The 23,015-nt window shown below is 37.7% G+C and overlaps 1 protein-coding gene across 1 annotated transcript in view; it reads left to right on the forward strand.

Annotated features, from left to right (window-relative positions):
- Positions 1–23,015, forward strand: part of LOC129228688 (slit homolog 2 protein-like) — a 230,792-nt gene that overhangs the window by 54,628 nt on the left and 153,149 nt on the right. The window contains exon 3 of the mRNA XM_054863371.1: positions 3,851–3,937. Coding sequence (XP_054719346.1) covers positions 3,851–3,937 — 87 coding nt within the window. The remainder of the gene's footprint in view (positions 1–3,850; positions 3,938–23,015) is intronic.

Raw genomic sequence — 23,015 nt, forward strand, 5'->3', positions numbered from 1 at the left:
GGAGTGCCATGTTGTTAATCAGAATGGCTCTAGTTCAAATCCGTGCCAATAAATATCTCTTTAATGTTTCTTTTTTTTTCGTCAGATGCTCATATAGGCAGGACAGTATTTGCCGCAACCTGCTTTTTCACATGCACAACTACTGCTTTTTCACGAGTCACTCAGTCACTTTTTAATGATATTTATGTTTGCATTGAAAAAAAAGGTGAGCGATGATCACATTATCACAACGTTGGATTTAAGGAGGTTTTGTTGCTGATGTCTTCAAACTGCATGACTTCTTTTTTGCGTTAACTTTCTCCGTTTACTTTAATAAGTTAACTTTTTTCGATTCTTCTTCATAATGTTCTTTTTTTTTTTTTTTTTGAAATTTTTAAAGAGCAAAATGCCACGTGAAACGATTCTAAGCACAGTGCAGAGTTTCGCACGGGTCGACTAGTTTATTGTATTTTAAGTGTTCATGTAATGCGGGTTATTTATCTAATATTTTGATTCTGGCAGATCGTCCGGGCTGGGCCCAAACACTCATTCTTTTGTTTACCAGTTGAACGCTCTACCGATCATGGTTTTCAGCTCTGTCGGTCACAGCGCAAGTTAAACTTACAAATTTAACCGAAAACCTCAGTTTAGTGCTTTAAACAGATTTTTTTTTGACAAAAAAAAAAAAAAAAATTTTAGACAGGGAGTCTATTTTTCTTCATTAGCCCGTGCGATTAGCTTTAAAATGGGGGGGGGGAGGGTAAATCAAAGAAACCGATCAAGGAATGAGAAAGATCTCACGTAGCGCCAAAAAACAAGCTGCAGAAATTTAATATATAAAAATCTCCTGTCTCGGTGTTAGTTATTGAACTTCTCCAAAACGGCTCGACCTATTTTCATGAAATTTTTTATGTGTATTTGTTAGGCATGAGAACAGGGCCTAAAGTATATTTCATATCGCTAGGTATTTAGAAAGTCCCTTTTTAGAGTTTTTTTCGCGACGCTCCGGCAAAATATTGGAACATGGCCCCACTAGATGGCTCTTCGGAAACTCTCAATGATTAAAATTTTATTTATTGCTATTTTCTATTTATAACAAATAAAATGTTTGAAATTAATTTAAGCAAGGCTTTTTACAATGGTTTTCAGTATCGTTCTTTGATTCTTTTGCGGAAATATTTTGATAATTGAGAGATTTGCGATTAAAAAATGGAAAGTGGGTGGGGGTTTAGGATGCGTAAATTTTGGGAATATAGTTATTTTAAACACCAAATAAAAAATACCAAAAAAAGTCAAAAAATTTAATACATAAAACTGTCATATCAGGATGTTTGTGTTTGACCCCCCACCCTGAAACGCCTCGACCTTTTTTTATAATTTTTTTATGTGTATTTGGCAGGTATGAGAATAGGTCGCAACGTATATATATCATACCGATAGGTAAATAGTGTCTATCTAGAATTTTTTTTGCTACCAAGTGTCAAAATGACGCGACGCTTTGGCAAAAAATCGAAAAACTCTCAAAGATTTAAAATTTTTATTTGTTGCCACCTGCTACTCATCAACAAATAAAATGTTTGAAAAATTTAAGCAAGGATTTTGCAATTATTTTCAATTTCGCTCTTTGATTCTTTTGCAGCGGTTATTGGTATTTTTTGACTCCCAATTTGGAAAAAAAAATAAAAAAAAAAATAAAAAATTCTGTATAGTGACATTCCGATTATACCTCTGGCAGTTTCGGCGGGTCAAGGTGCATTTTTTTCGTGGGAGGGGAGATGCACCATGTGAAACTAGAAAACTTTTTTAATTTTGCCAATTCTTGCGAAATATGATCTAATAATGACATCTCATTATCCATTGCATCATTTGGCATTGCAGTAACTTTACTGGATGGATGCAGAACAGCTCTTTCAGCATTTAAGCTGCCACTGAATATTCAAAATTACCCCGACGCAGTGTACATCAAAAGGTAACGAGGCACTCAGTTACTCTCTTCAAGTCATTTCAGACAAACATTTCCGTCATTCTACATTCAAATGTCGCTGATGAGATTAAAGTTTACATAAAATCCTCGCCACTGTATCGTAATGTTAGAAAAGTCCTGCTAAAACATGTACGTCAAATGCTACAAGATCCGTCTGCTGACAAATTCTCGGACCCATTGTCAGATATCGACGAATGAAAATTTGCTGTCTATGAAAATTTTGAACGCATAAAATTGCTCACTAATTTCAGCATTATCGTCGATTCGAGAAAATGTTCTCATTGACCGCGATGTACGCACCGCACACAATATATGCATCATGCAGAAAGAACCATATTTGCACAGTAAAAAAATTCTGAAACGTTACTGAGTATTTTCGTGTAACGTTTCGGGATTTCAATGGTCTTTATCCACTTCCTCGAAAAATCAAATATCATAGTCAAAAAGTTTCCTGAATGGCTACTAGTTGCACGAATGCAGGCTTCTCTTTGTTGTGAAAAATATTTTTAGCTTCCAGTTAAAATACTAACTGAGCGTGTTTATAAAGTGTATCGACTCCAGTTCGGCTACGGGCCGTCCAGACTGATTAAGTTTCCTGACAGAGCGATTTGAACTACGGTACTTTGCATGCGAGTGATACTCTTGATACTTACTTGCAATTCTGGCTTAGCTTTGGCCGTGTTTGCAATTCCGCTTATGGAACTTTTCGATTAAATCAGGAAGTTAACAAGCTATTATATTACCTACCTAAGTTTACTCTAAAATTCCAGAGATACGACTGGCTTAAACGGAGGGATTTCTGATTTTTTCAGGAAGATTACTGAATTTTAGCGGGAAACTTTCCTGGTTTTTGCAAGATTTGTTACTGGAAGAAATTGGGCGTATGAGCTGCCCATTATTTTCCAGGAACGTTTCCGAATCGTTTTTACAGCGAGGCAGCAAAAAATGTGGCTGTTGACGATTTATAAACTTCGAGGTACGATCTGGCGACTTGGTATCATACAAATCGATCGATACAGTTAGCGATTCTGATGAAGCTGTAAAATATCCAAAAGAGTTGATGAATCCTAGAAAAAATTTTATGTGGCAGAACAAGTATTATCAGCTAATAATATATAAGGATACGTTGAAAACTCCCTGAGCATTTAATCGATGCATGCGTGGGACAGTAATGAAAGAAAATGATCATTTGACAAGGTTCCTGTTAACTTAGGTGCAAATTATTGACCAGGAAAGTTAAAAGTCTCGACTCTTATTAAAATTAAAAGTTAGTGTGCAACTGATGAAATTTGCGGAGTAAACAATATTTGTTGGCGTTCTGACAAAAGTCAATTTAGGTTCACATGAAAAATTTGATAAATCAATGCAATGAATACAGCTAGTTCTTTTATGGTGTAAACCAATTATATTATTTAAAAATCCTTTTTCTGTAAGAGTTATGGGCTTCTAAAACTATAATGCTGTTCTTAATTCTGGTTTGATACTTTGAATTGATAATGTCAGCTTTTAGCGTTGGACTTGATGATTTTTGCCTAAACGCTGCCGATTTAGTATAGTTATTTCATGATCTAAACCAATTATACAATTTAAAGTTCACATACTCTGTAATAGTTACGGGTGTATAAAATGATTATTGCTATTTTAAATTCTGTTTTGAATGCTTAAATTGACAATGTCGAACTTGAATGACTTTTGCATTTACCATATCGGGAAATTTCTTTAGCTAACTGAATCGTTAAAATGAAAAAGAAAGAAATCTGTTCACTTACCGAAATCTTATCATTTTTAGTTAGTTAAGAAAAAAGTGCTAAAACATAATGATAATATAACAATTACATAAATATTTTCTTTTTTTTTATAACAATTAAATAAATATTTTCTTTTCAGATGATAAGAACAAGGACAACTACTACAATTCTTTATTCCAAAAGAGACCTGACGAAGATCGGGAAAAAATGGAACTGAAAAAGTGCAGTAAGTGGATCGAAAACATATATTAAAAATAGTTTTATTTTTTACTTTCTTAGTTTATCTTTTACGGAAACTACTGTTAAGAGGCACAAAGTCAAGTTAATAAAAAATTGTAACGTTAAACTTAAGAAAACAACAACAACAACAAAAAAAAAAAAAATGGTGAACTTGAATTAAAATAATACAGAGTCATAGAAGACAACTTTGCCACCCATCCTTACGCCCCACTCAGGGGCGCATACAGACTACCATTTTAGGGAGGGGGCAATCATGCCCCTTCCCCCTGCTTGGTTGTCAATAAAAAGCACGAAATTGGCCAGGAATATAGCACTTAATATATAGGCCGCAAACGCTACAAATTATTTTCATAAGCAAAAAAAAAAAAAAAATAGTGTTTCAAATATTTATTTCCAAAAATATTTAATGAATTGAAAGACTCCTGAAATCGTTTAAATTTTAATCATAAAGCAGTGTCGATATTCTTGACAGTTAGGGGGGAGGGGTCAGGACCCCCATGACCCTGTCCTTGTATCCGCCACTGGTCCCACGTGTGTATTATTACAACACATTGCCTACTGGAAATCAACCCATAGAAATTTGGCAGCCCAATACTTGACAAAGAAACGAGGAATAAAAATGTAATAAGTAAAAAACAAACGCATACTACCGGCTTGATTACTGAATAGGCCTACAAGGCCATGAGCTGGAGCCAGCGTTTCATAGGGCCCCCCTAATGGGATATATTGTTTCGACTAATGACTGAAATTTTAAAGTTTGATTGCAGGGAGTCCTGAAAGGGTATTTGGCACTAGGGTCCGATAGTTAGAATAGTCGATAACAAGCAAGAACCGCGTGGGAACATATCGTCGGCACAATGCTAAACTAACGAATGTGAAAAATCGCATTTTTAAAATTCGATGGTTTGCCGTACACTGTGAAAACGATTCAGAAACGTTCCTGGAAAATAATGGGCAGCTGATGTGTCCAACTTTTTCCAGTAACATTTCTTGCAAAAACCAGGAACGTTTTCCACTAAAATTAGGTAACCTTCCTGAAATTATCCTGGAAGCTTCCTAAAATATTCAGCATACTATAATATATTGACACCATACTGCGTTTCGAAGAAAGCTCCAAAAGCAGTATTGCAAACATGGCCACAGCTAAGAAAGAATTGCAAGTAAGTATCAAGAATTTTTCTCGCCTGCAATTCTTGCAAAGCTACGTTGTCCATAGACTGATTTGCGCCCTCTGGCCGCCTTACCAGTCTGGACGGGCCGCAATCGAACTGTAGCGGATACACTTTATAAATACACTCAGTTAATCTTTGAACTGGGAGCTAAACATATTTTTTTTTGCAACAGTGAGAAGTCTGCATTCGTGCGACTTGTATAGCAATTCAGGAAACTTTTTGACAAGGATACTGGATTTTTCCAAGAAGTGGATAAAAACCATAGAAATTCCGTAACGTTACACGGAAATAGTCAGTAACATTTCGGAATTTTTGTACAGTGTAGTGCTCAAAAAGGACAACATACTGGTTATAACGACTTCAAACGATAGTTTTACACTTAAAGTTATATATAAAAGTTAAAACATTGGAAAATAACTAAATGCGTCAGTTAGAGGAAAAAAAGTTTGGCTCTACTGAAATATGCCATATTTCTCATTCGTTAGTTTAGCATAGTGCCGACACATAGTCGCAGACGCAATGCTGACATAAGCGAAGCAGATCAAAAATTTACTAAAACGATTTTACAAAAACATTTTGTTTTTAAGAAACCCCCTCAGTCAGAATTATGAAATATTGGACCAAAAATGTTGGTATTTGGTACGTAGTGTACTATGGTAAAGGGTATCTTATAGACAAAATTTTGACTTTGTAGGAGAAAAATTAAAAGAGTTATGGCACGTCCAATATTCCGGACTTATATTTTTGAAATCAATATTTCTTATACAAAAACGATAAAATACCGAACAAACTTCATTATAAAATGTTCTACAAACAATTACAAAACATAATATAAGCGTTTGTAACGATTAATTAAAGATTATATATTTTTAAAAAAATCAGGAAAAAAACCTCGCTTATCAGATGAAAATCCATGGTTGGAAAAATGAGCCACTCTCTACCTCTCAATCCTTATATGTCAGTGTTGTCAATATCAAAACGAAGAATTATTTCACAGATTATAATAAGTAGAATGTAAAGAGTCAACTACAAAAAAATCAACTAATTAAATCTATTATTAAATGATTAGCAGCTGTTTAAAGTGTATGTCCGGTATACCGGACACCAGGTCTGAAGGGGTTAAGAAAATTCTGAAGCAGTGTCAAAATTTATGGCTGCAGCTGTATACTAAAAAAAACCCGAAATGTTCCTGGAAAATAATAAGCAGATAATGAGATCAATTTTGACCAGTAACATATCTGGCAGAAACCAGGAAAGTTTCCCGCGAAAGGTTCGTATCTTCCTAAAATAAACCTGGAAACTTTCTCAGGAAACGTCAGTGATAACCTATAGTGTATGTATATAGGAATAGCTCTCCTTTAGCAAATCTGGCCTTAGCACGGAATGGCGAGCTGCCATTTCCGAAGATTGCAATTCACCCTTAATTGGGCTACATCAATCCAGAGAGGCCGTCAGAGTAGTAAAAAGAAACACCTAATACGAAATTTTAATTATTTTTACAACTGGTAAATAAAAATGTTTTACCACAGTGTATAATCGACGTTTATAGAACATGTTGCGATTCAGGAAAGATTTTCGCAAAAAGACTTGTTTTTCACAGGAAACTGATGCAAAACCTTAAACGCCGGAACGTTACCCAGAAGTAATCAGTAACGTTTCGGATTTTTTGACGTTGTATTTTCCATGCGTCGCAATGAAATTGCGCCGATCGTGTCAAAGACGAGACATCCCGACAAGCTTTCGTCGGCCGCTGCGTTGTCGATGCGTGTACGTACCAAAACTTAGGGTCGTAACTTTAAACCACCGCTCCGCTTTAAATTTTTTTCAAAAACTACAATGTTTGTACAATCCTGTTTTTGTAATAAATTTGCTTCCTGTTTCTCATACAGTTTCTGGCTTTGTGTGCATCATCGTTGCTCGTCAACATTTCGTTTTTTGTTGGAATTTAAATTTTATTCTGTCGTAATGTATTAACTGTTTTATTTCCTTAACCGTATGCAAATTTCCGTAGCTTAAGAAGGTACAGGGTCCATTATGAAAGTAATGAGCATTTACTGGCAAAATATATTTATTGATCGTAATTTGTACAAATGTTCAATATTCTTCAAAATACATTCCTCCTGCATCAATACACTTGTGGAGACGTGCTTGCTACGCCTGAAAGGCACCCTGAAACTCCTCCAAGGGAATGCCTCTCAGGAACGTTGTAACATGGTGTTGGATGTTTCCCAATGTTCCCCAATGTTTTCCTTTCTTCTCTCTCTCTCTCTCTCTCTTGAGTCGCAGAAACAAAAAGAAGTCACATGAAGCTAAGTAGGGACTGTAAGGTGGTGAGGGATCACCGGGGGGCGGGGGACATCCATAACGGGGTTCGTCGGCGACCTCTTCCTGGCTCTCTTTGAATGCCTTGTGCCACTTCCCAGACTGTGATCTTGAAATACAATCGTCCTTGAAGGTTTCTTGCAGCATCTGGAATGTTTCGGTTGCATTTTTTCCAAACCTTACGCAAAACTTTATGGCGTATCATTGTTCAAGCGAACGCTCCATTGCGTTATGTTACAAAAGTTGAAAACATACTTCAAGCGGAGGCACTTATCTCCGCTCACACTGCTCGAAAGCAACTGACCACTGAATGCATTGAAAGGGCATATCCCGCACCACATTTCCCAGCCGGTTTTACCGTGCTGCCATCTATCGTCGCGTCACAATAACATTATGCTCATTACTTTCATAATGGACCCTGTATTTAAGCAGTCGACTGTATCCATGTGTGGGTGATTCTATGTGTTGATTTTGTCTGTTTAACATGTACTTCATTTTACGTTAATTCTTGAGTATAAGAATAAATATATTTTAACTTAATATAATAGTTATCTCTCAGTCTCTAACTACACCAGGCAATGGCACTGCATGCATAAACTCTGCTACTTATCGGAATAGTTTACGACTATGTTCCTGGATGAATCTTGCTTATTTCGTTTCCTTGAAATTTCGCCACACATTTTACCGATCAGGTTGCTTCACCATTATAATTGCTTTTTATGATGAACATAATCTATGAACAGTAACAAAACATTATGTATGAACAGTATGTGAATCTATGTTCGCCAAACAAAATTTAGCTTACGCTTTCTGCCATAAGCCCGAGGAATAAACATTCCACGTACATAAGAATGGGGTCGGCTCCAAAATTTTAAAAGCTTTGCTTAAAAACTAAGGATCTAACCATTTTTTAAATAATTTGTTTAAGTTTAATATTAAAAAAAATACTTAAATCGTTGCGCTTTCATTGTTTACATTTCTTGCCGATGACATCACAAATGATGAAATGCCATTCTGTGTTGCCATTCACAGAGCAAAATATTTAATTCGCATCTTTACTCACGTGTTTTGGCAACGATATGGCTGATAGCAAGCGTAGAGCGCAATTTTAATTCGCTTCTTGATTATCATAACGTGGAAACGCGGTACAAAATGCGCCAAAGAGCATCATTTGCGACGTCATCAAGACCACGCCTTGTTTGCAAAATTGGACATTTTAAAAAATTAAAATATCTGTTGGGAAAATGAAAGAATTTTCTGGGTCCATGTTATTATTATTATTATTATTTTTATTTATTTATTCTATCAGTTTCAGTTACTAGAAGTACTACTTTTGACTGAAAGAAACAACCCCATTACCTGCAGTTTAAAAATGCAAATCAAGACACTAATACCATCTTTGATTTTTGAATCAATACGTCAAATCAAAAGCGTTTAATTAGTTTTGGAAGGTTTTATATTAATTCCCAACACCGTTAAGTAATTAAATGTGTTCTTAAATATATTCTCATGTGTTTGTTAACTTCATCAGGTGTGTTTTATTATAACTCACTAAACTATTCACAAAATAGTACGAGCTCATTTCTGAAAGCTTCCCATAGTTAAAATTTTAATTAAAAGTACGAACTTCCTTTTAAAAAACTGCTTTTTTTCATCTTATTGAGTCGCATTTCGTACCACACATAAAGAAATTCTGTCTTTTTTTAAAGCACTTTTATATTACACACAAATATCACGCAAATTAATTTGCCAACATCTTTATGTAAAGCCATTCATGTATTAAAAAGTACAGAACTACATCTTGCGAAAGGTGGTTTTCTTTTCAAAAATAGAAGAGCATAAAATTGAAAGTTTATTTCTTTCTGTGAAATAAGCTTTCCGTTTTATGCTCTTCTGTTTACGAAAACAGATATAAATGTAGAAAATAAACTTTTCTAATTATGAATTCACATCATGGATAGTAAATTTATTTTCAAAATACCACCAACGTTTTTCTTAGTTTTCTTCTTATGATTAAGATTTATATCAAATCGAATGATAATCGAAGAAAAATCGAAAATAATTTCGATTTTTCTTCTGCCAAGGTTATTCATGGGTGTTCTTCGATTTATGGTTTAGATTTTAGAGAATCCTATTATATTTGGAAAAATTCTGCTTCAGTAGTTAATGATTTGTCGAGTACTCCCCCTTTCCCTGGGTGTTTGAAAATCTTATCTTTAAAAACTTTTTTCTGTTTGCGACGTTTTTCCGCACTATAGGTGTCGTTGCTGTTCTGTGACGCAGTGTTTCTGGTTTCTATGTCTATTTACTTTGCTTCCTTCCATTTGTCGTTGGAACTACATTGTGTTGGCTTTTCGTTCTTTATGCACTGATGAAGTGGCTTGCATTTGACAGCCTTGAAACAGCTGTTCGCTGAGTTATTAACTCTATTTTATTACTTTATTTGTATTTTATACACGTTGTTGTCAATTTACTCGAAATGATATACTATGGTTATATTAAACGAGAGTATGTATAACTTGGTCGAACTGGAACTGTAGAATGTAAAAAACTTTTATTATTTTACGAAATTAAAAAAAAAAGGACCTTATTGTCTGAAACTTACGTATGATACATTTTTTTTAAATGTATGTTGCCGTTAATGTGTTATAATTAAGTTATTTCATTGAAAAAGCAGGTAGTTCGTGAAATAACTATGCATATCAGATGAAATTTATAACACATGATAAATTTCATCCTATACCAAGTTATGCTCTGAAAGAGCACACGCATGAAATTTTTACTTTTCCCCCTCTTTCAGACAGTCTCGTCTTGATTGGATGCTTGCCAATGGGGTTGTTTCCAAAATTTTAAAAGTATTTTTTTCTGAAAAACATGCTTAAAAACATAGGATCCGACCATCTTTTAAATAATTTGACCAAGTTTAATATTAAAAAAAATTACTTAAATTGGTGCGCTTTCATTGTTTATACTTCTACCGATGACATCAGAAATGATGAACTGCCATTCACCGATGCCATTTTCACAGAATATAATATTTAATTCGCATCTTTACTCACATGTGTTGGCAACGTTATGGTTGATAGCAAGCTTAGAGCGCAATACTTAATTCGCTGCTTGATTATCATAACGTGAAAACGCGGTAAACAGATGCGCCAAAGTACATCATTTTTGACGTCATAAAGACCACGCCTCTTTTTCGAAATCGGATATTTTAAAAAATAAATTAAAAATGAAGCGTTGAGAAAATGAATCTTTTCTCTCGCTCCATGTCATTTTTTTTTCTTGCTAATTCTATCAATTTTAGTGACTAAAAGTAGCATTTTTGACTGAAGGAAACAACCTCTTTCTATATGGTCCGTGTGAGGAAACTGTTTTTCATCAAACCTGTAAACCTTATCCTATATATGGAATACACCGCCAGCTCAGTCATTTCCAGCCGAGGACCACAGTTTCGTGCCTATTTGCACTCATCAGCCCGGCATAGGAAAGTGACAGAGCTGGCGATGGAAAACCTCTTAAGGAAGCCAAGAGTACGAAACAAACTGGTAGCTAATACAGGATTAGCAGACCAGGCGAGTGACCAAAGCAATGGTTCGGTTCAACTCGAAGATTGAACGCGAGGCAAGGTATATTCAGTAAATTACCGCCCATTAGCCAGGGCTAAAGCAGAAATACATGGAATACACCGCCAGTTCCATCTCCAGCTGAGTCACTTTCCTATGCCGGGCTGATGAGTGCTAATAGGCACGAAACTGCGGTCCTCGGCTGGAAATGACTGAGCTGGCGGTGTATTCCATGTATTTCTGCTTTAGCCCTGGCTAATGGGCGGTAATTTACTGAACTTATCCTATATATTCATCAATTTCACTCTAATCGTGTTTTCGTTTTGTATACTTGCATATTTAACTTTGGTAACACGCATTAAAACATTCTAAAAATACGCTTTGAAGAGTGGTTTTTCTTCAAAATACTGCAAAAGCATTTTCTAAAAGAATTAAAAAATACGAAGCCTAATTAATGAATGCTTTTCCAATTACATTGCCATGAACTAAAGTCTAATAAAAAATTCAAATCAAGTTTTTCTAATATTCTAGAACGATTTCGAATTTTGCATATCGATGAAATACAAAAGCAAGCCAGAGAAATGTAATTATTAACCGAGAGTCAATGCAACGTTTAGTAAGTGCTTTTCAATATTTATTTTTAGTAATAAAAGATTCATGACAACTACAGCAAATGTTTGAATTTGTTCTGAACGGAATAACGTGAGTATCTTACTTTCGAGGAAAAGTTAATAAATTTTTGATGCAGTTTCGTGTTGGAATTTTCTAATTCATCGTACTTTTGTTTTCAGCAGCATTTCTATGACAAATACGACGCAGGGTTCGATCGTTGACATGTAAAAATAGATAACTATTTCATACCACCCTCCCCCTCAAAGAAAATGTCTCCTTCCATGTGTCAAATATTTACTGCTAGGAAATTTTTGATAAGTTCTTCTAAAACTAAACAAGCCTGATTTTTGCTACGCAACCTTAACCTTAAATATAATTCGGATCTCTTAAGTTACTACATCAAAATTCTCGTATAAATAATAGCCGATGATCGAGGAAACCCTCGTGTTTCAACAATGAAACTCGCGCCACGGCATGATAGTATGATAAAGTGTGTTGGTAATGTTTAACATGCACGGAAAGGCTTTATTGTGACAAGGCTGAAATGGATCTGGTAACTTAACTGTTTTATTGCTAAGACTGTGTCATTTCAGGAGAATGAAGAAGGGGAAAAAAAAAAAAATGGTTAGCAATGAACGCTATCTACTGGAGTTTAGGGTTCCTCCCCTGGAGTGAGGGTTACAATTTCAACTATCAAAATATCACCAAACAGGCACAGGCAATGAATTCGCTCAAATATAGAAGCAACTTTCACCCGTCAAACCTTGACGGGCTATTTTCTAGTTTACAGTGCTGGTAAAACAAATTGCATCACCCTCGCCTTTCCACAACAATAAGATTATGTGAGAAGTTTTGGTCGACCGATTAACGATGAATGTATGTGAAATTCTGCAAAACTTATGAAATAAACATTTAACAGCAGGAGTCCGATAATTGTTTACCTAGATCGAGGCTGTTTCCCGGCCAAGGCAAACTGCTGACCCCATGCTCATTTTTCCATTTCTGAACCTGCGTGTGAGTTTATAGAAAAAAAAAATTACTTAACTCCACGTCAATTGAAGTCTAATGGCAGGATGAAGGTTTTTAAGTTGTTATTTACCAGTTTTGTCCTATAGCACGGAGCGGAATCATCCTGGAAAATGACGTTTGGAATTGAAGTAAAGTGATCCCGGATAGTAGGAAGCAATTTCTTCTCCAAAATGCCGATATACACCTGAGCGTTTACTGTTCCTTGCATAAAGTGAAGCCCACTAACACCTTGATCAGAAATACATCCCCAAATCATCTGGGATACGGGATGCTTGACTGTGTGAATGCAGTCGGATGATATTCCTCTCCTTTGCGGCACGAGTGATGCAATTTTTTTTACCACCACTATAGAAATAATAACCTAAGTTATCATTTCTAAATATTTCAGCTAATGTGTAAAGTGGGTTCAAACAGTTACTTCAGAGTAACTCATAGAACTTTTGTGTTAAAGAAAGCAAATGTAAATTCTGGAAAAGAAGACATACCCTGCCGTGGGCAGGTAAAGGGCAGGAACTGCACATTTTTCTTTCTTTCTTTTTTTTTTTTTTTTTTGCATTTTTTCATCTGTTGTACGTTTGCTTTATTGTACAAGCTTTCTTATTTGGTTTCGCTGAAAAAAACGTCTAATTCCACCAATGGGGTCGTTTCCAAAATTTTAAAATTATTTTTTTCTGAAAGAGCATGCTTAAAATCATAGAATCGGACCATTTTTCACATAATTTGTTTAAGTTTAATATTTTAAAAAAAATACTTAAATCGGCGCGCCTTCAATGTTTGCGCTTCTGTCCGATGACATCACAAATGATGAAATGCCATTCTGTGTTGCCATTCACGGAGCAAAATATTTAATTCGCATCTTTACTCACGTGTACTGGCAACGGTAGGGTTGATAGCAAGCGTAGAGCGCAATTTTAAATCGCTGCTTGATTGTCATAACGTGGAATCGCGATAGAAAGATACGGCAAAGTGCATCATTTGTGACGTCATCAAGATCACGCCTTGTTTCAAAAATCGGACGTTTTCAAAAAATAATTAAAAAATAACTGTATTGAAAATGAAAGTATTTTCTGGGTCTATGTTATTGTTTTTGCTTATTCTATCAATTTCAGTGACAAAACGTACCTCTTTTGGCTGAAGGAAACAACCTCATTCCCTATCGTTAGCATTGAAGCCAACACATTTCTTCAAATATCTCGAAAACTCATTTCTGCAGAAACTGCCGTTTACCTGCACACGGCAGTGCTCATTTTCTAGTGAACATTTTAGTGTTTTTGCTTAAAGCTTAGAAACTTCGAGAAAATACTTTTCACAGAAGATATTTGATTCTAGAAAAAAAAAATGTTTATAAGTACGTCCATGGTTTTGTCTAGTTTAGGTGGGTACTATATTCGCAAAACGGGGCACCCTATTGTACGTTATCATGCTGATCGTACAATACCGCATTGAATATGTTATATGTGAATGCACACTGTTTTATTTTTATTTACTTAATTTACCCAATTTTTTTTTGGAAAAAATGTCATTTGTTTTAATTAGATTATTTTTTTGTGTCAAAATTCTAATGGAAATCGATATTCAATCAATTGAAACTTTTAATGAAATCATAAATTCTGCTATTGTGAAGCAAAATTGGATTTCAAGCACGTCCATTTTATGCTGTAAAGCTGTAGTTCAAGAAAATTTTGCTCAAGTTATTTACTTTTCTGAAACGTACTTCACTGTTCTTACTGTACTTGCATTGTCATCCTGTAAAAAAATTACCTTCCTCTTTAAGTAACACTCTAATTGCCGTAAAAACATAGAAAAGAGTTTTAACTTTAGCTTAATATAAATTCCCGATTAATTGATGATAGAAGAGACTAACTCGATACGTTTCAGTAACTTTTGAATAACAACTTCTCGAGTTTTAGTCAATGTGCCATTTTGTTTCTATCCAGGCGCACTTTTTGCAGCAAATGAACATAAACCTTTAGTTGAAATCCTTGTTTAGATTAACAAGAATTAATTTTGAACTTATTTTTGCACGCATATCATACAAAAAATTAAGTTTTCTCTGTCAAAATAATGAAATTTCTTGTATTAATTAATTCAAAAATATGCACTCCTCTTTGTGAAAATTGCAACACTATGAAGGAAGCATCATAGTTGAATGAAATTTAATACACAGTTGAGTGGTAATGGTAAAAATAAATGATTACATTTTCAAACCAAACAAACAATAAAAAGAGATAGATATTAGTATTTTGTGTGGCTACCACGCGCCGCAATAAGAGCTGCTACACGACAAAGTTTGAATATCTGCCTGCGGAAGAGTATTCCATGTTGTTTGTATGCGCAACCAAAGTTCGTCTGTCGAAGCAACAGGACGAGGATCACGAGCGAGACGCCGCCCAACGAATTACCACACACACTAAAAACGATTCAGAAACGTTCCTGGAAAATAATAGGCAGCTGATGTGCCCAATTTCAGCCAGTAACATATCTTGGAAAAACCGGGAACGTTTTCCGATAAAAGTCAGTAACCTTTCTGAAATATTAAGAAATCTCCCCTATTAAAGATAGTCGTGAACCTTCCTGATTTACTAAGAAAGCTCCAGAAATATTAGATCAACGACGGCCAAGCTACGCAAAAATTGCAAGCAAGAACCAAGCATATTGCTTGTCTGCAATTCCTGCCTCGCAGAGCTGTAGCTATCCAGTGACTTATTTGCTCCCATTGGAAGCTTAGTCAATCCGGACGGACCATACACAATCTAAAGCCGATACACTTAATAAACACGCTCCGTCAATATTTAAACTGGTAGCAAAAAATATTTTTCACACCAGTGCAAGGTCTGCATTCGTGCATCTTTTAGGAATTCAGGAAACTTTTTTGCGAAGATACTTGATTTTTTGGGGAAATAGGTGAAAACCTCTGAAATCACGAAACGTTCCACGGAAATAACCAGTAACGTTTCGGAATTTTTTTACAATGCATGTTCAATCGGTGACATATCCCGGGAATATGCAGGCCAAGGAAGAAGATGTACCTGCTGCGAATCAAGGTAGGATTTGACAGTACTGGCGACATGTGGACGGGCATTATCCTGCTGGAATACAGCCCCTGGCAATCTTTGCAAGAAAGGAATAGCTTGGGGCTCTAAAACTTCGTTTATGTATCGGGTACGGTTAAAATTGCCCACAATTCGTAGCAATTGTGATCGTCCATGATATGCTATGGCACCCCAGACAATAACTCGGGGTGTTTGTTCACTGTGGCGTTTGATAATGCGCTCCGGAATGTGCGTTCACCGGGCAAAGCGCCTGACACGAATTTGGCCACCATGATGCCACAAATTGAAGCGGTATTCGTCAGAAAAGACGACCCACTGCCAATCAGCACGCCAGCTCCTACGCACATTGACCCATTGTAGTCGCAGGCGTTGGAGCGATGGTTTTGCGTGAGAGGAATCCTGTATAAAGGAGTCCTTGCGCGTAGTCCACGATGCAGCAGAAGTCTCCGAATGGATGAAGCACACAATGAAACACTTGTAGCTGTTGACCAATGTGCTGCCAATTGTCTAGAAAAAGCTGTGCGGTTCGTCAGCGCCATACGCACCAGGTGTCTGTCATCGCGAGATGACATCACATTTCGGGGTCCACTCCCGGATTTCCGAGCTGTCCGATCCTCGTCAGTCCACTGCTTCCAAACACGCATGATTGTACTGCTGTTACGCTGCACATGAGCGGCTACTGCATGATAAGACAATCCAGCTTCACGAAGGCCGACGATTCTGCCCCGTTCAAACTCCGAAATTTGCTTAAATTTCGCTTTCTTTCGTCGAAGAGGCACAGTAGAGATTCAGTTAACGTTTACTCTAGCATATAACCACTGATAATCATACACGCCTCGCTACAACCGTCTATTTATATTCGGGTCGATTCGCCGTTCAGAGGGCGCTGCTCAGCATACGCATGCGGTACCGATCTGCAATTCTAATCATTTGCATATCATGCCCTACTTTACATTTCCTGCAATTTTCAGCTCACTCGCGTAAGTTCTTCGTGGTGTAGCAATTTTCACAAACAGGAGTGTATGTTTGCAAAAACCATGATTAAGAGGGATTTTCTTTTGATGTTTGCAACAGATAAAAATATGGCATACACATACACATACGTACGAAAACCAGTTACAAAAATGCAGTAAAATACAAATAATTGAGCTTTGTTGATGCAATATTTTAATCACGTGAAATCTTTAGTATTTCTTCTTTTTTATCCAACTCTTTAAATAAATAATTTTTTTTTTGAAAGAAACGCACACTAAACTTTCCTGTTTTTTATAGAATCACTCATGTACTTAATTAACCTAGATAGCGGAACTGATATATCAACACCTCAAAGCATGGATTGCTTTATTTTGCCATCTAGGGAAAAATAAAGTGACTAGATATCGAGTTCGTTTTGATAAAAACTATTCAAAAATGAAATAACATCATTCTAGACCACAGATTTTTATTTCTTTTTATCTGGCCGTTTTCATCGTAAAAATTTAGTTGCTAGTAGGACTTTTAATACCTGTTCTGAGAAAAAGGTTAAGTTTTTCAGTGGACCTTTTATTACAAGAGTTGAAGCTTTATTTACTGCCAGTTAAGTTTTCTTAGTAGCCATTATAAATATACGTTACGCCTATTCACCGTTACGTTGAATGCAATATCATCTTACTACGTAGTTAAACACGCGGGTGAGGCGCGACGCAGTTTTCACCTGCGAGGTTCGAATGGATAATCACCATTCCGATTTGGCGATCAGACAGCATGATGGCGACACCACACAACTGATCGCATGGCCATGGCCGCTCTCTTTTGCTTAGGATACTCGTACTTGCGTGAGGATCAGTGGCGGGTCTAACAGGATGCGGACTACGCTGCCGCGTGGAACCCCATGATGCCGCAGGACCCCACAGGTCGGCTTAAATCTAAAGCAAGAGTACATTTGACTTAGATTTTTCGAACTGTATCCAAACGAACGAGATTTTTTACAGCCGAATTACATATACGAATAGGTTCACGAGGCCTGGTTTAGCCCCCCCCCCCCCCCATTTGTCTAGCTTCTATTCTGAATTACGCTGAATGGGGCCCCGATGTTCGGCTAGAATCTAAAAAACGAATAATTTAATTTTAGATTTTGCCACTGAAACTAAAAGAAGGAGTATATTTACAGCCGGGGACTGATATATCAATAGGCTCACGAGGCCTGTTTTAGCCCCCCCCCCCCCATCCCAAATTGTCTCGCTATTATTTTGAATTACGATGAATGGGGCCCCGATGTTCGGCTAGAATCTAAAGAACGAATACTTTAGTGTTAGATTTTACCACTGAAACTAAAAGAAGGAGTATATTTACAGCCGGGGACTGATATACCAATAGGCTCACGAGGCCTGGTTTTGCCCCCCCCCCCCCTCCTTTGTCTCGCTACTATTTTGGCTTACGATGAATAGGGCCCCGATGTTCGTCTAGAATCTAAACAACGAATAGTACTTTAGTGTTAGATTTTACCTACTGAAACAAAAAGAAGGAGTATATTTACAGCCGGGGACTGATATACCAATAGGCGCACGAGGCCTGGTTTAGCCCCCCCCCCCACCCCAATTTGTCTCGCTATTATTTTGAATTACGATGAATGGGGCCCCGATGTTCGGCTAGAATCTAAAGAACGAATACATTAGTGTTAGATTTTACCCACTGAAACTAAAAGAAGGAGTATATTTACAGCCGAGGACTGATATACCAATAGGCTCACGAGGCTGGTTTTGCCCCCCCCCCCCCCTCCTTTGTCTCGCTACTATTTTGGCTTACGATGAATAGGGCTCCGATGTTCGTCTAGAATCTAAACAACGAATAGTACTTTAGTGTTAGATTTTACCTACTGAAACTAAAAGTAGGAGTATATATACAGCCGAGGACTGATATACCAATAGGCTCACGAGGCCTGGTTTTGCCCCCCCCCCCCCTCCTTTGTCTCGCTACTATTTTGGCTTACGATGAATAGGGCCCCGATGTTCGTCTAGAATCTAAACAACGAATAGTACTTTAGTGTTAGATTTTAACCTACTGATAACTAAAAGTAGGAGTATATTTACAGCCGGGGACTGATATACCAATAGGCGCACGAGGCCTGGTTTAGCCCCCCCCCCCACCCCAATTTGTCTCGCTATTATTTTGAATTACGATGAATGGGGCCCCGATGTTCGGCTAGAATCTAAAGAACGAATAACATTAGTGTTAGATTTTTACCCACTGAAACTAAAAGAAGGAGTATATTTACAGCCGAGGACTGATATACCAATAGGCGCACGAGGCCTGGTTTAGCCCCCCCCCCCACCCCAATTTGTCTCGCTATTATTTTGAATTACGATGAATGGGGCCCCCGATGTTCGGCTAGAATCTAAAGAACGAATACATTAGTGTTAGATTTTACCCACTGAAACTAAAAGAAGGAGTATATTTACAGCCGAGGACTGATATACCAATAGGCTCACGAGGCCTGGTTTTGCCCCCCCCCCCTCCTTTGTCTCGCTACTATTTTGGCTTACGATGAATAGGGCCCCGATGTTCGTCTAGAATCTAAACAACGAATAGTACTTTAGTGTTAGATTTTACCTACTGAAACTAAAAGTAGGAGTATATTTACAGCCGGGGACTGATATACCAATAGGCGCACGAGGCCTGGTTTAGCCCCCCCCCCCACCCCAATTTGTCTCGCTATTATTTTGAATTTACGATGAATGGGGCCCCGATGTTCGGCTAGAATCTAAAGAACGAATACATTAGTGTTAGATTTTACCCACTGAAACTAAAAGAAGGAGTATATTTACAGCCGAGGACTGATATACCAATAGGCTCACGAGGCCTGGTTTTGCCCCCTCCCCTCCTTTGTCTCGCTACTATTTTGGCTTACGATGTTCGTCGTGGGTTCGTGTGGTTCGTACGTGGGCCCCGATGTTCGTCTAGAATCTAAACAACGAATAGTACTTTAGTGTTAGATTTTACCTACTGAAACTAAAAGTAGGAGTATATTTACAGCCGGGGACTGATATACCAATAGGCGCACGAGGCCTGGTTTAGCCCCCCCCCCCCCACCCCAATTTGTCTCGCTATTATTTTGAATTACGATGAATGGGGCCCCGATGTTCGGCTAGAATCTAAAGAACGAATACATTAGTGTTAGATTTTACCCACTGAAACTAAAAGAAGGAGTATATTTACAGCCGAGGACTGATTATACCAATAGGCTCACGAGGCCTGGTTTTGCCCCCCCCCCCCCACTCCTTTGTCTCGCTACTATTTTGGCTTACGATGAATAGGGCCCCGATGTTCGTCTAGAATCTAAACAACGAATAGTACTTTAGTGTTAGATTTTACCTACTGAAACTAAAAGTAGGAGTATATTTACAGCCGGGGACTGATATACCAATAGGCGCACGAGGCCTGGTTTAGCCCCCCCCCCCCTCCTTTGTCTCGCTACTATTTTGAATTACGATGAATGGGGCCCCGATGTTCGGCTAGAATCTAAAGAACGAATACATTAGTGTTAGATTTTACCCCACTGAAACTAAAAGAAGGAGTATATTTACAGCCGAGGACTGATATACCAATAGGCTCACGAGGCCTGGTTTAGCCCCACCCCACCCCAATTTGTCTCGCTATTATTTTGAATTACGATGAATGGGGCCCCGATGTTCGGCTAGAATCTAAAGAACGAATACATTAGTGTTAGATTTTACCTACTGAAACTAAAAGTAGGAGTATATTTACAGCCGGGGACTGATATAACCAATAGGCGCACGAGGCCTGGTTTAGCCCCCCCCCCCCACCCCAATTTGTCTCGCTATTATTTTGAATTACGATGAATGGGGCCCCGATGTTCGGCTAGAATCTAAAGAACGAATACATTAGTGTTAGATTTTACCCACTGAAACTAAAAGAAGGAGTATATTTACAGCCGAGGACTGATATACCAATAGGCTCACGAGGCCTGGTTTTGCCCCCCACCCCCCCTCCTTTGTCTCGCTACTATTTTGGCTTACGATGAATAGGGCCCCGATGTTCGTCTAGAATCTAAACAACGAATAGTACTTTAAGTGTTAGATTTTACCTACTGAAACTAAAAGTAGGAGTATATTTACAGCCGGGGACTGATATACCAATAGGCGCACGAGGCCTGGTTTAGCCCCCCCCCCCCCCCCACCCCAATTTGTCTCGCTATTATTTTGAATTACGATGAATGGGGCCCCGATGTTCGGCTAGAATCTAAAGAACGAATACATTAGTGTTAGATTTTACCACACTGAAACTAAAAGAAGGAGTATATTTACAGCGAGGACTGATATACCAATAGGCTCATGAGGCCTGGGCTAGCCACCTTCCTCAATTTGTCTCGCTACTATTTTGAATTACGATGAAGGGGGCCCCGATGTTCGGCTAGAATCTAAAGCTCGAATACTTTGGTTTTAGGTTTTACCCTCTGAAACTAAAAGAACGAGTATATTTACAGCCGGGTATTGATTTACCAATGGGCTTATGAGGGCTGGCTTATAGACCCCCCATTTTTTTCATCAGTACTTTTCACCAATTTATTCAAACAATAATATTTGAAGCAGGGGTGCTGCCGGGTGAAGAGGAAGTGGGGGAAGGGCTCGTAATGGAGACTACACCATGGAAAATTATGAGAGAAGGTATGTAAAAGAATTTTAGTCTCAATTTTAGGGGGCACATTTTCAGGGGGAGGAGGATATCCATCACTCTTGGAATGAGTATTTCTAGTTAAAGTTTCTGCATTGAACAGTCATTGGTCCATTTTGTTAATTTAATATCTCAGCAATTGATTCTAATAGTTATTGCCAAAGCAAGGGTGCCGGCCCCAGCAGGGAGGAGGGGGTTCGTTGGTTCATAGTGAAGACTACGCCATTGAAATTTTTATAGAAGATGTTTCAAAAGGAATTTAGTCTCTTTTGAGGAGATGGCACCGCTAGAGAAAGCGTAAACACGGTAAAAAAAATTCCGAAACGTTACTGGGTATTTCCGTGTTACGTTTCAGGATTTTAACGGTTTTATCCACTTCCTGCAAAAACCAAGTATCATTGTCAAAAAGTTTCCTGAATTGCTACAAGTCGCACGTATGCAGACTTTTCACTGTTGTGAAAATATATTTTTAGCTCCCAGTTTAAAGATTAACTGATCGTATTTATAAAGTGTATCGGCTTCAAATCAGATGCGGTCCGTTTATGCCAATTAAGCTTCCAAAGGGAGCGAATAAGTATAGGCTACGTTGCTTTTGCAAGAATTGCATGTGAGTAAACTGCTCGTTACTTACCAGCAATTCTGGCTTAGCTTCGGCCATGTTTGCAGTAATGCTCTTGGAACTTCCTTGATAGAACTCCCTTCCTAAGTTTATTCGAATTTTCTAGTGACACAACTGGCTTTTAACGGGAATATTTCTGAACTTTTCAGGAGGCTTCCAGGATAATGTTAGGAAGGTTCCTAAATTTCAGCGAGAAACGTTCCTTGATTTTGCAAGGTATGTTACTGGCAGAAATCGGGCACATCAGCTGCCCACTATTTCCCAGGAACGTTCCTGAATCGTTTTTGCAGTGGAGAGGGGGGGGGGACAGGAAATTTGCACCCTCAGCCTTAGGAAACATCCATCGATTAATTATTTGCATATTCGTTTTCTGTAATCTAGAAAAGCAGTCGACCATTAAAGCAATATTTATTCTAATTAATATTACTAAAGCCGGATAGCACTGTTTATAACGGTTCAATTTCTTACAAAGGGTGCTGTAAAAGGATAAGAGTCTCATTATTGGGGGGATAGCATTTCTGGGAGGGATCTGCAAGAAAGAAAAATCATGTCTCATCTCTATAAACCAGCCAATTTAGTGAAATAGTGGCGCATGGGTGTCGAGCGGAGGAGGGGAGGGAGGACGCAGATCACACCATTGAAATTTTTCAGATGATCTCTCTCGTAATCACATTTATCAAGCAGATAAAGGAATGTCTTGCACATTTCCGAACATGGAAACATTGCTTAAAATTTTTTTAACAATTCCATTGACGAATGCATGTGGCGAACGACCCTACACTGTAAAAAAAAATCCGATACTTTACTGAGTATTTCCGTGTAACGTAATCAGGATTTCAAAGGTTTTTATCCACTTCCTGGAAAAACCAAGTATCCTAATAAAAGTTTCCTAAATTGCTACTAGTTGTACGAATGCAGACTTCTCACAGTTGTTAAAAATTATTTTAGCTCCCAGTTTAAAGATTACCTGAGCGTATTTATAAAGTGTTTTGGCTGTATGCCAATTTCGACCCGTCCGGAC

Source organism: Uloborus diversus, chromosome 8 (assembly GCF_026930045.1).
Source record: "Uloborus diversus isolate 005 chromosome 8, Udiv.v.3.1, whole genome shotgun sequence".
Lineage (NCBI taxonomy): Eukaryota > Metazoa > Arthropoda > Arachnida > Araneae > Uloboridae > Uloborus > Uloborus diversus.